General features: G+C 45.8%; 1 protein-coding gene across 2 annotated transcripts in view; it reads left to right on the top strand.

Annotated features, from left to right (window-relative positions):
* Positions 1–16,408, top strand: part of AKAP12 (A-kinase anchoring protein 12) — a 79,068-nt gene that overhangs the window by 54,980 nt on the left and 7,680 nt on the right. The window contains exon 1 of one of the 2 annotated variants that reach the window (XM_036024893.1): positions 5,331–5,570. The exons of the other annotated variant lie outside the window; for it this stretch is intronic. Within the exon in view, the coding sequence (XP_035880786.1) occupies positions 5,546–5,570 (25 nt within the window). The 5' untranslated portion in view covers positions 5,331–5,545. Of the gene's footprint in view, positions 1–5,330; positions 5,571–16,408 lie in introns of those variants that run through there. 2 annotated transcript variants of the gene reach the window in all.

A 16,408-nucleotide genomic window follows, 5' to 3' on the forward strand; every position in this document is an offset into this window, starting at 1 on the left:
AAACGCAGGATGCAGCCAGTGTCCCCTTGCTCAGTGTATTCCTGCTGGAATCCGGTGCTGTTCCGAGTGTCAGTCTGCAGGACAGCGCGGATGGTCCCGTCTGCCCTTGGTCTTCCCACGGTCCCGTGACGACAAGTCCCGTGCAAGCCCATTTACTCTGCGTGTTGCACTCTCCCGGCCACGCCCAGTCCACAGACGCATGCGCGTCACTTCAGGGACGTTATTTCTCTTATCCTTTCTTTCTTCTCTTTTCAGAATGACCATCATTCAGATTCTACACTTTCTAGCATGGTCCTAATTCAAACTTTTTCCCCCCTATGTTTTATCTCTTCATATTTGGCTCTCTGTTTTGGGAAAATATCCTCAAGACTAGATTTTTTGTCTTGTTACTGTATTTTTAATTTCTAAGAACTGATTTTTGGGGCTGTTATTCTAACTATTCTTTTTTGATGTATCCTATTTTTTTTCTGGGCTCCAATACCTTTGATCTTTAAAAATTAAAAAAAATGCAAGATTTAAAATAAGCAAAATCGCTAACACGTATTCTGCTTCTACCATATGCTCATCAGTTCTAGCGTTAACCTTTATTTGCACCTTGGAATCACATTAGCATAGCAGGTATATTTATCAGCAGAAGCCCAGAGACATTTGCCCCCGGCCACACAGCCGTGGGGAGTGGCTTCTCCGGCTTCGGCACCCTCTTCTGCCCGCCCCAGAGATGGGTGTTGGGAGTGTTCAGACGAATAGAGCGCCGACTCACGGGGCGCTCTGGACAGAATCGGTTCCCGTCCCTATGTCCGCCCAAGTCTGGCCGTGGAGCAAGTTGTTTCTTATTTCATATAAAAGATGGCACTTTGGCTTTAATCTGACTTCAGCTTGCTAATATTTACGTCCCCGATTGGAGAGTTTCAGATCATGGTTTAGACTGCCTCGCATTGTGGGCAGAAATCGGAGGTGCGGCTCTGAGGTTCGGGGTCCTGCAGTGTGGGGCCACCTGGACAGCCCAGGGCCAGCTGTCCAGTGTGCTTCAGTCTCGCTGTAGAAGTAACAGAAGGTCATCCACAAGATGTGTAAAATGCAGGGAAATGCTGAGACAGAAATTGCTCATAATTCCACTACAGTTGGCTCCCTCCCTGGCTCTTTTTATCTCAGCCTTCTATAATATATGCATTTTAAAAAGCAAAATTGGGATTATATGGAATGCATAATTTTAGCCTGCTTTTACCCTGAACAGAGAGGTGTGGGTTTATATATCAGTGTAGGTGTTTTCCTTGTCATCAATGCCTCCAACATGTTGTTTTCTTAAATAATCCACTGGAGAGTTAGATATGCCATTTTCCTCCCATTGGGACACTTAGGGTTGTTGTTGTTGTTTTAGATTTTATTTATTTTTACAGGGAGGGGAAGGGGAGGAGAAAGAAAGAGAGAGAAACATCAATGTGTGAGAGAGAGAGAAGCAATTGGGCTGCTTCTCACACACCCCCAACTGGGAACCCGGCCCACCACCCAGGCATGTGCGTGGCCAGGAGTCAAACCAGCAACCTTTTGGTTTGTGAGATGACACCCAACCCTCTGAGCTACACCAGTCAGGGCAGAGCACTTAGGTTCTTAAATATTATATGTCCCAAGCAGTAAACATTCTCATACATAAACCTCTACCTCTCATTTAGCATATTTCTCTTTTTTAAAAGATTTTATTTATTCTTAGAGAGAAGGGAGGGGAAGGAGAAAGAGAGAGAGAGAGAAACATCAGTGTGTGGTTGCTTCTCATGTGTCCCCTAATGGGCACCTGGCCTGCAACTGAGGCATTTGCCCTGACTGGGAATTGAACCGACGACCCTTTGGTTTGCAGGCTACACTGAGCTACTGAGCTGCACCAGCTGAGGCCGTGGCATATTTCATAGACATAGAATTGACATAGGAGCAAAGAATATCAATATATGTGGACTTGATAAAGATAGAAATGATACTTATTATACATACTTCTGTTAATTTGGATTGTGTTTTTAAGTACTTACTTACCCCTTGCTTTTTAAAAACTGTTCTGTGCTTTTTAAATCCTTGGTTGTATCACAACAGTCCCTGAGGAACTAGTCTTCAGACTATTTGTCTAGAGGATTTTGAGTCTAAATAACCATGTCTGTGTAAACATGCCCAGTCCAACTGGACCATAAAATTCAATTAGCTGGTATTTGTCTGAGTTTGTAGCATAGGGACTGAGACCTGAAAATACGTTGAGCTCAGAACCTGCCCATCCTGGTGGGTCTGAAGTCGTAACTCATGGTGGTTTTGATTTGCATTTGCCTAATGGCTAATGGCATCTTTTTATATGCTCATTTGTCATTTGTATATATGTCTACTCAGATCCTTTGCCCATTGTTTACTTGGATTACTGTATGCATTACAAAGTTTTAAAGATGCCATTCAAAACCCTTCATAATCTGGCCTCACATGGAATATTTATCTCATTTCCAGTTACTACCTCCATCTCGCCCCTCCTCTCCCCTGGTCTCCCTGAGTAGACTCTGAGCTTGTAGCTATAAGAAACTCACGCACAGCTCCCTCGATGTCATGTTCTTCTTGTCTTTGCCGACGCTGCTCCCTCTGGGGCCCAGGCAGGGCGGTCCCCCTCCACCCCCATCTGTTCCGAGGCTGGCTTAGAAGTTTTGAGGTCTGTGTGCTTCTATCTCTGGGTGTGTCTGCCACGCAAGACAGCTCCCCGAGGCCAAGGACCGCATCCAGTTGTATCCCTGAGGGCTTAGCTTAATTAACACGGACCAAGACATTGGTAAATATTTGTTGCATGCACCGTGAGGTTTTGGGAAAACACTTATTCTGTCATCTGTCTATTTATGTTATTGGTAAACATTTTCCCATAACTTTTGCTTTGGGTGATGATGTCATCCTCTAAAAGTTTTGGTGTAACACAAACAAGCAAATGGAATGGAGTGATCGCAAAAGAAAGTTGCCTGCATTGTATACTCACCTTAGGTGCCGTCTCTACTCTGCCTTTGTCCTGATGGATGCCTCTCTGTTAAGCCCAGACACAGGCTTAGGGAGCAGCTCTGCCCCACACTCTGTCTTGCTGACTCTTAGAGGTGGAGAACAAAGGAGAACTGTCCGCTGAGTGAGTCAACAGCTTTCCATATGACCTCTCTACGAATAGCAAATCAGATGTGTTAGTGTCTTTACTAATGTCATACAAATAAATGAGAAGTTGAAGTGGCAAAACTGAACAGCAGTAGTTACCTTTTTAAGTGTTGTTTTTTTTGGGGGGGGGCCTAAGTTTTGTGACTAGTGAAGTTTCTTCCTGTCCAGCTCTCAGGGAAAGAGCTGTTGCTTGTCCTGTTGTTAGAGGTTACACTTTGGGGATGAAAAGGAGCTGGTGGTGCAGCCAAGCAAGGTGATCACCAGCGGGTGCATCCATAAGGTGAACATGTGTGTTTCGTAGGTGGCGCACAATGGAAGCCAGGTGCTGTCCCCAGCAGCTGGTGTTGAGGAATTGAGAACTGAGACGTCAGCCTAGTTCTAGCAGGGGCTCCTGGACAGCTCCGGGGAGGGTGTGGGCTCCACCTGGGGACAGTGTGTGGGCTGACCCTAAGCCATGCTTGCTACGGCTGCAGACCACTCAGTGAATGGGCATGAGCACAGCCTCCGGAGTCAGCTTCATCCAAGATCTGCACAGCCAGGACTCTGCGGGGCTGGGACTGGGGCTGCGGGCTGCGGTGGGTAGGAGAGGAATGCGGGGCTGCCCTGACCCCTAGGCCATGTGGGCTGGGGAGGGACTATAGGACCAGCAGCAGGTCTCACACACCAAGACACTCTTAATAGAAGCAATTTGTAAACCAAAGTTAAGACTCCTTTATGGAAGATAAAAGGTTAGGGAGTCCGGTAAGTGGCTCACTCTGGGAATCTGCTCCCAGGCGGCAGGATGGGGAGCATTACTTCCTGTTCCCTCGTGGACTTAGGGCTAGGCTGGGCGTTTCTCCGAGAGGATGAAGCTGATTTTTGTAACAAGATCCGATTGCCTGTGGGCAACTGAATATGGTGCTTTGCGCCCCCTCGCGGCAAGAAGGAGCAACTACGTGCCGTGCCATAACAAGCCTGCACGCCGCTACTCGGGTTTTCCTTTTTATTTTAAATCATTTTGTTTTATTTCTCAGTTACAGTTTACATACATTATTATATTAGTTTCCAGTGCACACCTCAGTGATCAGACATTACATAACTCACTAAGTGATCATTCTGATAAATCTCGCACCCCACCACACTGGTCCACTCCAGACCCCCACCTTCTTCCGTGCTTCCCAAGAAGAAGTAAACAAGATCTTCACGGTCTAAAGGAAAGAGAAATAGTAAAACCTTACTTTTATTTGGTGAGAGGAAGAGCTTGAGCTAATGGGATCAAGGCAAGGCATGAAATGATAGTAGGAAAAGGGTGGAAAGAAGGGAATAAACCCAGGTGGCCAGAATGGAGCTGGCCTCATCAGCGGTTGACCTGCAAAAAGAGTGTGCCAAAATCATGAGAATACACCGACTCTCTTTACCTTGTCTTTATATAGAACACATCTGAAGTTTCGGTGGGAAAGAATTTAGGGCTGCCTGAAACTGTCTGAGTGTTTAACATAGGGTCTAACTAATTCACGAATATCCAAGCACCATGCTGGGTGCTTGGAAATTCGAGGCGGGATATTGTCTGTGTGTTGGAATGTGGCACAGTCTGATCTAAAAGTGTAGCTTTTACCATTAAAAAAACCAAACAGACGTAATGCTCAAGTATTTAGGCTTTTTCAAGTTGCCTTGATTAGATGTTGAAGACACCAAGTTTGCCTGGTAACAGCCCTCCTTGCAGAGTTCCAGGGAACAGGACACCTGAGAGTGCCAGCCCTCAGACTGGCAAACAGATGTGTGTGTCAAACAGATGGCGAAAATATTTTAGCACACTGCAGGTGCTAAAAAGGAGTGGCGTTTTGCACCTCATCAACTTTTAAACAAACATGAGGATACAGAACACTGTTAAAAAGGGCAGTAGAATTTAATATCTGTGCAGCTATTTCCTTAAAGTAATATTAAAAGCTGAGATACAGAGCTAAATCGGTGCCAGGAGTGAAGTAATGGTTTAGATAAAAAAACGCTGCTGACTCTTGTGCATTAATTCATCCCAGCAACTCTTAAACCCTCCTTGGGTCTCTCTGCAGAGACGGGCTGACCACTAGCAGACCAGCTACAGGGAGGGCTCCCCGCCTTTAAAGTGAAACACGTGACTCGGAGTCCCCTAGCGGCAGCGGGGGCGGGGCCTGGCTCCAGCCCGCGGGCGGAGGGTGGGTCTTCCTATAATTAGCGGGGAAAGGCGACCTCGGCCACTTTGTGCTGCGGCTCCCCCGGCACCTTGGGTTCTCCCTCCTGCTCAGGGTGGCTGGCGATTAGTTAGTTCTTCCTCCGCCCAGCGAGACAGAGCGGGGTGGGCAAGAGCCCGGCCGCTTCAGCCAGCCGTCAGGGGAGAGTCAGGACCGGCTGCGCTTCTCACCTGGAGGGGCTGGTAACTATGCTGGGGATCATCACAATCACAGGTAAGGGAGAGCCAGGTCTGCGGTGTTCCCCCGAGGCCGTGGCAGGTGGAGTAAACGCAGTCTTCCCTCTAACCTGCCTTTGGGTGGGGACCTCGAGGTCAGTGGCGGGACAACTGTTGGGCGTGTAATTCTCTCACTGTGCTGGCTTTTGATCAGAAGAGCCTTTTCTCTGTGGCTCAGCAAGGACCAGGCAGACCTAAGGTTTTCATTCTGTCAGTGCGGAAATCTTCATGCTGTGCCTAGAGGGGACCTTGGATGTATTTTGTTAGGGACTGTCCCCTTTCCCCTCGCGGAGTGGGACCACTGCACCAGCTGAATCGGTTCACGTTAGGTTGGGGGGAATTTCAAAATAGGTTGCGACAGCCTAATCACTTGCTGTCATAAAATACTGAATTCCTGTATTTGAGAAATGTCAGCGTTTGCATGCTTGTTAGGAACTTTCAAGGAAGGGTAGGCTTGGCGATTTAGGGGACCGAAATGCCTGCACTGGTTTGAGTGGTGGTTTTAGTGAAGCCCTAGTCACTGTAAAATTGGTGGCTAGCAGGTAAGGAAACATTTAGGCAATGCGTAGTAAAAATGTATGCTTCTTAAGCTTGCTCTCTCGAAGTCGGGCTGAGTATGAGTTATATTATTTAATCCATATCTCCAGCATATAAATCACATATATCAGACTTGCAGACTGTGCTTATTAAGCAAGCACCTCTGACTTGCTTTTTATCATTTCAAGACTCCTTGGGAACCTGCCTGTTTTCCTTCTCTCTTGCATTTCCTGCCACCAAGAAAATGAAACCCCATTTGGTAATTTATAAGACCAGCTGTTCTCTAAATATTTGAGATCATTGCTCACCAAATCTACATGTTTTCTTTAAAGCCCGGAGTATAGAAGAATTTCTAGGACTTAATATTTTTCTCAATATAATTGTTCCTGCAAAGCCTTGACCTCTTATAGAATATTAAATGAATGTGAAAGTTTAGATAAACTCAAAATGTCTCTCACTTCCTATAGATTAGCTTGTTTACTTTGAGATCTTCTTAAAATTCCTTCCCCAAATTAACTGGAGTAGACTTTCTGTCCTTTACCTCACATGAACATTTACATGGTACCTAGAAATTATTACTAAATAGACTATACAAAAATGTAAAAATCAAAGAACAAAACTTTCCATTTTTTTTGCAGATCACTACTTTTTCTGTGCAGGAAACATATTTCATGCCCAGCCCAAAGAGGGTCTGCCTGGGAATATGGTTTATGGGTGTCACAGCTGGGGATGGGGCTTCTCTGATGAAAAGTTTTTTCTGGGTGCTTTTTGTGTATGCAGCCTGGCCTTTATTATATTCGCTGTTTGGTTAATCTGTCATATGCTGAGTTTGTCAGGGGAAAGGAAGGTGGTCCTTTTTAGCACCAATTGGGAGTTGAACTTAGGGAACTTGAGAGGGCTTTTGGAAATTGGTTCGGTTAACCCAAGTGGAATGAGACGTTAGCAGAAGCGGTGGGAAGGGCTCTCCAATTTTTAAGGCAACCTCAAGGCATTGGGTCTGTAGCCTTCTGAGTTGCACTGACGTCACAAGGGAGAATGTGACAAAATGTAGTACTTTTCCCGGTAATAAGAAAGTACACGGAAGAAAATCTTCAAAAATTATAACAGCACATAAACATTTCATAGTGGAAAAGGAAACAATGACAAGAGTCATTGTTTCAAGAGTCATTGTTTTCTGCAGCTTTTCCTGATGAGGAAGCTTTACAGCCAGTTGTCTTTAAATAGTTGGTCAGAATCTTGAAAAGCAATGGAGACTTTTGTAATTGGCATTAAGGAGTAATTAGGTATCAGATTACTCACCTAAATGTGAGGCATTCTAGTCCTAATCCTAGTACTACATTATGCAAGGAGCATTTAAATTTCACAATTAATAGGAAGGGAACGGGAGGATAACGTTTTTGTAGAATTACTTAGGAATGAGCTTTCATTTCTGAAAGTTGGGAAAAGCTGTCCCTGATGGAACTGACTCCCCCCCACACACACACACACTGAAATGGATGCCACAGGACATGAATTTTGAAATGATTGATTATTCATGTTACATACTATCGCCTTTCTTGAAGTCTGTCACTCACATCACATTAGCAATAGCTTAGCTTAAAAACTAGAAAAGTGATTGATATGACCATGATCAAAGAGGTGACCTTTCCCCCACCCACTTACCAATGGTGTGCCAGCAAAAAACAAACAAGAAGACTTTCTGAATTAGGGAACTCACTCCCAGGGAGCTAACTGCAGAGTATCATGAGGAACTGGGTAACATTCTTCTTTAAATGTAAAGTAAACTGGGGAGGAAAGAATCCTTCAGCATTCATGCAAGTTCTAGATTACTTAAAATGCATTTCTCTATGCAAGCTGTTTCGCAAGATGAAATGAACCTACCTACCCTTCACGTGGCTGCCTTTTTCTGCCATGACGGTGTAGATTAGTTGTCAAGAAACGTGTGGGACATGAACTTCATCCAGTCATGCCTGCCTGTGCCCGCTGTGTGGCCATAATCATTATTCCTCACAACAACCCTGCAAACAGTGGTGGTTTCACACCCCCTTCACCCTGAAAACAAAGTTTCTCCTGCGGTCCACAGCTGCAGAGCAGCGTAGATGTAGAAAACCTTGCTACAGGACCCCTTTCTCACTGCGTGTGAGGTGTTTGAACACCACTGAGCGTCACAGGAGGCCAGGTGAGGACCTGCGTGCTCCTGTAGTGAGCTTTGCTTATCTGAGCTTTAATCCCAGTTAAGCCTCTCCCCTTGGAGGTTTTGTGGTTAACAAGCCTCGGAACCAGGGGAGCTGGGTGTGTAGGATATGCGGGATGGATTTAGAATGCAGAGAATTCCTGGAGACATTCCAGGACAATGCTGCAACTCGTAGGGGAAAGTTAACCAGTTCCAGATGTCACTGCAAGCCAGCCCGCTGGATGTGCCTGGGGATGGGAGAGCACTGGGATCGAGTGTACTATTTAGCATGCTAAACTTAACAATTAAATGAGTGAGATAATACATGTTTTAAAAAACAAAGACTACTAAATGAGTGAATGCCTCTTGTCTGTACGTATTTTAAAATATCGTCTTGCTTCCAAACGGTGTTTTCAACATGCTGACACATGCGGGCACATTAGAGTCTTCTCCCAGAAAAAGGAAGTCAAGGTACATGGGTTCAGTGAAGGTGTTCACTAAAGAAGCAACCCTTTAAATAGATAAATATTTTTTTTAATGGAAAAAGTTTTGCCTTGGCTGGTATGGCTCAGTGGATTGAGTGCCGGCCTGCAAACCAAAGGGTTGCTGGTTCGATTCCCAGTCAGGGCACATGCCTGGGTTGTGAGCCAGGTCCCCCAGTGCGGGGTGTGTGCAAGAGGCAACCACACATTGACATTCCTCTCCCTCTTGCTCCCTCCTTTCCCCTCTTTCTAAAAATAAATAAATAATACGATGTTGCCACTGACGGCTGATGTGGAAAAACATGTTGCACACACCATGTACCAGGCAGGACCGTGGTGGGCGTGGTGCCCATGAGTGTGCACTGTTGTGCGGACTGTAGTATTGCATTTCTCACCCTTTAAGTGGCTGTGGGGTGGGAAGAGGACCAGGGGCTGACAGGGACAGTGTGAATGAAGATGGAGTGACAGTACCTGTCAGCTCTGCCTCTTGGGGGCTTTTCCAGTTGACACACTGACTGATTCCCTCACCCAAACTTGCTGGCATCTTCCATTCCTGGTGAGAATGCCGAGTTTCCAGCCAACCCACAGCGTTGCGAATGAGCACCAGGTTTGCATTTGGGGGGCGTCTCAGAGATCTGCTCGATTCATAGCAAAATGGCCGGGTAATTCAAAGTCCCGAATGAGTAATGATCGTATGTTGTGTCAGAAAGGCCCACTCTAAAAAAAACCCAGTTGTTTCTGTAGGACTTTAGGGTGCCGAGAAAGTGCACCCCTAAATCGGCGATGCTTAGAATCAAGGTTTGTGACTCTCTTCCTCCTGTTTAACCCAGCAAATCTAAGGCACATAAGAATTCTGTAGGGAGCCAGTGTGTCAGATGAGAACAGAGAGGGTTTGAAGTCATGTAAAAGTACAGTTATTAATAGAACGTTTAATAAGTGCGGTTATGAATGCGTTCTACTGGGCAGGGGACCACTGGCCTGTCTTTCCCAGGACATACTGTTCCCGGCCTCGTGTCCCTCACCTGCTATTGCCTTGACTCCCGGTAGCCAAACCCGTTGGCTTGGTTTTCTCCTACCTGTGGCCCTACCTGCTCTTTTTTACTCCGTGTGCTCACCCAGCTATGCTCTGTAACTCCCTCAGAACCAGCGTGCACACAGCACATAAAAATACCTTAAAGAAAGACTCCTGCGAACCACAGACTAAGAACATGGGTGGGACAGACAGGGGTTGCCGGGAGACCTCTGCCCTCAGCCAGCGCCTGGGAAATGGGGGCTGACTTGGGTGTGTACGTGGGATGTGGAAGTGAGGAGGGAGTTTTAACATAGAAAAGAGGGCTGCAGCCACAGCTGACCGGCACTGTGCAAAATGCACTACAGAATCTAGATCTTCACAGGGTGCGAGAAGAGACGAGAGGGGTGCCTGTGTTGTTCTTTCCCCCTTGAAATGTTTATATTGGGAGACACCGAGGTAAAGATACGTGCACTATGGCATTCGACTTGGAGAATTTAAAAGGACGCCTGAACTTGAAGTCTTGGTGGATTTCCGCAGGGTCTGCCTGTCCTGAAGGTCTAGGAAGGTTGTGGGCTTCCGGCGGGGAGAGCCGAAAGCTGTTCGCTGCTGCCCTCTTCTGTTCAGGATCATTCAAGGGTTCTGGACGAGGATTTTATATGCGTGAATGTTTTGGACACAGGGTGACAGAGAGAATTGGACCGATGCAGATTGTTTAACAGTAAGGGGTTGTAAAAATAAATTATGCAACCATTATATCAGGTTCTAAGTCTGTTGAAAAACTAAGAAGGAAATTCGAATATGCATAGTGATTATCTCTGGGCATTGTCTTTATGGACGTTACTCCCTTTTTCTGTATTTTTTGTTTCCCCCACCCTCTCACGGAGGCCTGCTCTCTGGGAGCTCACCTCCCGCAACTCAGGGAGCGCCCTATAGGGGCCGCTGTTGGCCCGTCTCGGACCTTCCCAAGGGACTGTGGTGGAGTGACGAAATGCACTCAGTTCACAGCCCCACCGATGAGCTTCCCTCCACCCTCCCTTTTTCTGTATTTTAAAATCTCCTATAATTTACATAGGTAATTTTTTGGAATTGGTAAAAAGATTGTAAAAGAAATAGTTCTGTTCTCAAGAAAACAATGAAGGAAAAAAAGAACAAGTGTACTTTTTGTTTTATTATTATTATAGATGACCGACTGGTAGTTCATCCTCCTAACAAGTCTTTGTAGGATGTACCAGAGGTGACCTTACAGGTGAGGACACGAAGAACAGAAAGTTGAAGAAATTTGGTCCAAGGGCCCTGTCCTGAGAGGTGGCGCAACTGAAACCGAAACACCAGTCTGTCTCCAGAACACCTGCCCTTTAACCCTTTCCCCCCTCTGTCTGAATTTTGTCTTTCTTGGGGGCTGGTGGGTAAGGGGAGAGTAGGTTTTCGATTACTCAGCCCATTGACAACATTTATTCCATGTTCTACAATGTGAGGCAAGGGTCCAGTGACCTCTGAAACTGGGCAGGGCGAATCATCACCCTCTCCGTTTTTGTTTTCTGTATTTTCATTATCTATACTTGTTTACCCTTCTGAGCGATTTTTTAAAAAAACAGTAACTTCAAACTTACGGAAAGTTGCAGGCATAAAAACAGTCCCTGGAACATCCAGATGCAGCTGTCAGAAAAACACTTACCTCATTTGCTTCATCATTCACTCTCTACGCTGGGAAAGAAAACAAAGACCAGAACCAGCATGAGACAAAATTTTCTGAACCATGGGAGGTGAGGCGTATGCATCGTGCTCCTCAACTCCCCAGTTCTTTACGTGTATTTCCTAAGAACAGAGATATTGCCACAATGCAGTTATCCATCTTATAAATTTATACCACAATACTTTAAAAGAACCTTCTATCCTTATTTCCGTTTTACCAGTTAATCTAATAATCCCTTTTTTAACCTTCCCCCTTGCACTACGAGATCCATCCTCCGGTCAGGGATGATATGTTATCTTCTTTAGCATCTTTTAATCTGGAACATTTCCATCGCATTTATCTTTTAAAACATCGACTGTTCAAAGCATCTCGTATTTTCCCCATTCCCACGCATTCCTTATACGGTGTTTGTTTTCTCCTGGTTCAATTCCGGTTGTGCGTTCTCAGCCACGGGTCTGTCCTTTTCAGGGTGTTTGGCACCCAATGTCCGTCTGTCTGTCATAGGTGGATGTTGAATTCTTGTTTGTTTTTTTTTCCATCTGCTATATAAGTAGGTTTCCTCCACCCTTTCTGCTGTGAAGCATGTAGATACCCTGTCCCTACCTTCTGCCTTATTCCCATTTAGTCCCCATTGATTGTGGCTTTACCCGGTCTCCACCATGATGGCCGCAGAAACGATGGTCAGGTGACCTTTCCAATCTGTGAGCGGGTGGGCAGGATGTATGTCCTGTCTTCCTTTCCTTTCCTTTCCTTTTTTCCTTTTTCCTTTCCCTTTCCTTTCCCCTTTTTCCTTTCCTCTTTCCCTTCCTTTTAATTTTATTTATTTATTTTTAAAGATTTTATTTATTTATTTTTAGAGAGGGAAGGGAGGGAGATAGAGAGAGAGAGAGAGAGAGACATCAATGTGCAGTTGCTGGGGGTCATGGCCTGCAACCCAGGCATGTGCCCTGGCTGGGAATTGAACCTGCAATACTTTGGTTCGCAGCCCATGCTCAATCCACTCAGCTACGCCAGCCAGGGCTCCTTTCCTTTTTAAAAGCATGACTACAGCCATGAAAAAAAAAACAACCCAGCGCTTTACACTGAAATGGAATTTAAGTTGCTGTCACATCGGACAAATAGCAGTTTTCCCATTGAGGTGTGGGAGTTGACATGTCTAAGTACTTTTTCTTGTCATAAGTGGCATTTACAAATTATAAGAAGTTATCATGATTTATGGAAAATTTGAATTTTAACACTTTGAGAACTATGGAAGTAATTTTTATTTTAAAATGATAAACTTTGTATTTTGCTCTTCTGTCAGTCTTTGGCTCTCTGGAGATGTCACACACCGACCGTATGACACTGGTCATGTCATATGGCCTTTAAAAAAAAACTTTATCTTTTAACTAGTTGTGAGGTTCACAGCAAAAATGAGCAGAGAGGACAGAGAGTTCCTCTGTGCTCCCCGCTTCTCGCACGCCCCCACCAGAGTGGTACAGGGGTTCCGGCGGATGAACTCCCCCACTGGCAAATAGATCAGCGTCACCCACAGTCCACGGCTTACCCCAGAGACCACTGTTGGTGTCGCTCATTCTGTGGGTTTCACAGCACCATACAAAGTGGCTTTGCTTCCCCGAATAATCCCATGTGCTCTGCCTATTCATCCTTCCTCCTTCCTCCCCCCTCAACACCGATCTTTTCGCTGTCTCCATACTTTTTCCCTTTTCCCAGAATTTTGTGTACTTGGAATCAACTTGGCATGTAACCTTTTCAGATGGGCTCTTTTAACTTATATAATATACATTTTAAGGTTTCTCCGTATCTTTACATGGCTTGATAGCTGTTTTTTCATCACTTAGTAATATCCCATTAGCTGGATATACCATCATTTATTCATGCACCTAATGAAGGCCATCTTGGTTGCTTCCACGTTTTTGCAGTTATAAATAAAGCTGCTATAATCATCTGTGTGCATGTTTGTGTGGATATAAGTTTTCAACTGATTTAGGTAAACATCAAGAAGTATCATGGCTGAATCTTGTGGTAAAAGAGTGTTTAGTTTTATAAGAAACTGCCAAACTGTCTTCTCAAATGACTGTGCCATTCTGCACTCCCCACAGTGTGGGGAATTTTTGAGTCAGTGTATCCCCCTGTAAACCAGTTGGAGGGACCATTATAGCTCTGCCTTCAAGTTCTAAGACTGCACAACTACACATGATAACTTTGTAATGGGAACATGCGCGAGGTCCCAGTTTTGTGCTAATTAATACTCAAAAAATGGAAGCTCTTGCAACCTAACGAAAGCATGCGCAGGTTCCTGCCGTGCATTGCAGGTTTTGGTGTCTACTACTGAATGTGAACTTACAGCTCTGAGAGGAGAGGGTTTTGGGCACATGCTCCGTCAATGCTCCGCTTAACGTAGTGCGGCTGAGAGAGAGAGGCAGTTCCCGAGCCCAGTGGCAGTGAGGTTTAGCGGCAGTGTGGCGGTCCTTTAGGTAGGCCCAGCTGCCAGCCTCCAGGGTGCTTGCGTTTGAACACGGACCCCTCTTGGGGGGATGCACAGGGCCGCCTGGACGCTTCGCCTTGCAAGCTTGCTTGGGATTGCGCCCTCTGTGACGTACCTTTTTGGTAACCCCTAGGGGGCGTTCCCACCGGCAGCGCGGCCCACTGGCAGCCACCAGTCTCCACCCAGCGATGGGGCTGCAGTGGGGAGACGGTTGGGCCTCTGGGGCCTCTGTAGGGCGGCCCCTGCCCCACAACACACACCATGCCCTGGTGGAGTAACCTCTGCTGTGAGTAGCGCGCCCCCCCCCCCCCCCCCGCCCCCCTACCGGCAATTTACCCCGGAGACCTTGCGAGCGCCGCAGCTTTGAGGGTTGCTGATGGTTGGTTAGTGTTGGAAGCAGAGATAGACCATGCTACTAGAATCTCAAAAAATTGCTAGACTTTAGCAAAGGCCAGAAAGGTACTCTCACTAGAGAGCCGGGAGGTCAGCAAAATGGGTGATGTGGGACAAGATGGAGCCAGCATTGCTATTCCGGATGCAACGTAGGGTCGGTGCAGCCACATAATGAGTAGAATCTAGGTTTAGGTTTCCGCGCGGCTTCCAAGATGAGCGGGTAGCCTCGTGATCGCACGCGGTTCGCGGCAGGATACCTGCCTGTAATGTGCATGTGTGTGCTCATAGCTGGCTTTTATGTCACAACCTAATGTAAGCCTTGGCTTCCAGTCTAGGTAGTTTAGAAGGCTTCCCTCTATGCCCTGCAAGCATTAAAGATGTGCGACAGCTTCCTGATGTGATCAAAGTGGTATTTTAGGAAGCACGGCGTCTCTGTAAGGTCTGCACGGGTCCCGCGGGTGCAGAAGGCAAGCGGAGCTGAAATCAGGGCTGAGTTTGGTTTGTCCCGTTTTTGTGCAAAGCGCGGCGGCGCCGGCTGGGCCCGTGGGGGCCCGTCTGGAAGAGCATTGTGCCAAGAGTAGCTCCTAGGATTACTTAAGTCAAGGGAGGCCACAGACCAGTTGACAGGATTTAAAAATTTTCTGTGATCCTATATACCATTAAAAAAAATGTATTCAGCCCATACATCACTATATAAAGAGAATTTCTGAATCTTGCTAAGCTGTACGACACTCTCAGTAGCTGTTCTGTTCTGCCCATTGCTAGCTGTTCATCTTTGTTTCCCCAGTTTTGACTGTAAACGTTGCAGTCATCCCAGAAGGTAAGAAAAAGTGATGCGAATCGAAACACAGACTCGGGTACCTGGAAGGAAGGAGGAGGGGCTGGAGGTGGGGGGAGGGTGTGATTAGTACCTGTTTCCTCCCACTCTGTGAGCGCAGGGACACTGCGTTCTAATGAATTCTAGAAAGGTTAGTTAATGACTGTTTTCACCTCATGCTTGCTGGCACGAAATTTGTGTTTGTGTTCATTGCTAGTGAAATTGCAGTAGAATGGAGCTTGTTTTTGGGGTTCCAGTTCTGTCTCTGGTGTACTTCCAGTGATATCATGCACCTTTTAAAAAAGGCCACACCTCTTGTGTTGCATTAGAAGTGTTTATGGACGTTCTCTCATGGGTATTTTTATGATTTGGGGAAATTTGTAAGAAGTACTGCAGGCCATGGAAATGCATTTAAAGTAATCTTTAATTCCTGATGCAGTAGAATGACTATAAGGATCAAAAGGAAAGTTAGGTCTAAATTTATGGATTGGTATTTTTTCATAAAGACATAATCCCTGCTGCTGTTTACTTTTTTTTAGTATTACTTTTGATGTGTGGATTTATTTATTTATTTTTTAATTTAGTGCATTGTAACCCATCACTGTCAGTCACTATTACTTTTTGAGCGTCAGAGTCTGGCCAGCGGAGCCCCTTCAAGCTGGCCCCTGTGTCCTTTGGATACGCCCCCCCCAGCTTTTGAGCATCTCTTCCCTGTTACGCTCAAGTGTTCCCTGTGCCTTCCCTGACGCAGCCCAGAATTTCCCAGGGAGCTCCAGTGTCTTTTGGGGACATGTTAGAGATCAGACGAGTGACTACACCAAATGCCCCTCCTTTACGTTTGTCTAGATACACTTATTTGTGTCGTTATTTGCTTATTTCTCCAACCCTGTATTTTCTGCAAAGTGGCAGTTATGTCTAAAACTGGATAGATTCTAGATTGTGGATGTGGTATGTGATGATGCCACTTTGCATTGTAACATACGCTGTCTGGTTGGCCTGCCCCTGGTGATGCTGTGGCTACTCATATTTAACTAGTTTTTAATAGTTGATATTGTCAACTTTACTGGGAACAGAAAGAGCATAGTAGTACCTTTGAACCTGAATTTTTTTAAAGGTCATCTGAAAGGAGTAGACACTGCCTAATCTGTCGACAGTGACAGATACTGATAAGACCCGTACCTGGCCTAGAATTGCCTGACATTAAAGAAAGTGGTAATTTGTTTTGGTTTTAAAATATTTAG

The sequence above is a fragment of the Phyllostomus discolor genome, chromosome 4 (assembly GCF_004126475.2).
Source record: "Phyllostomus discolor isolate MPI-MPIP mPhyDis1 chromosome 4, mPhyDis1.pri.v3, whole genome shotgun sequence".
NCBI classification, from domain to species: domain Eukaryota; kingdom Metazoa; phylum Chordata; class Mammalia; order Chiroptera; family Phyllostomidae; genus Phyllostomus; species Phyllostomus discolor.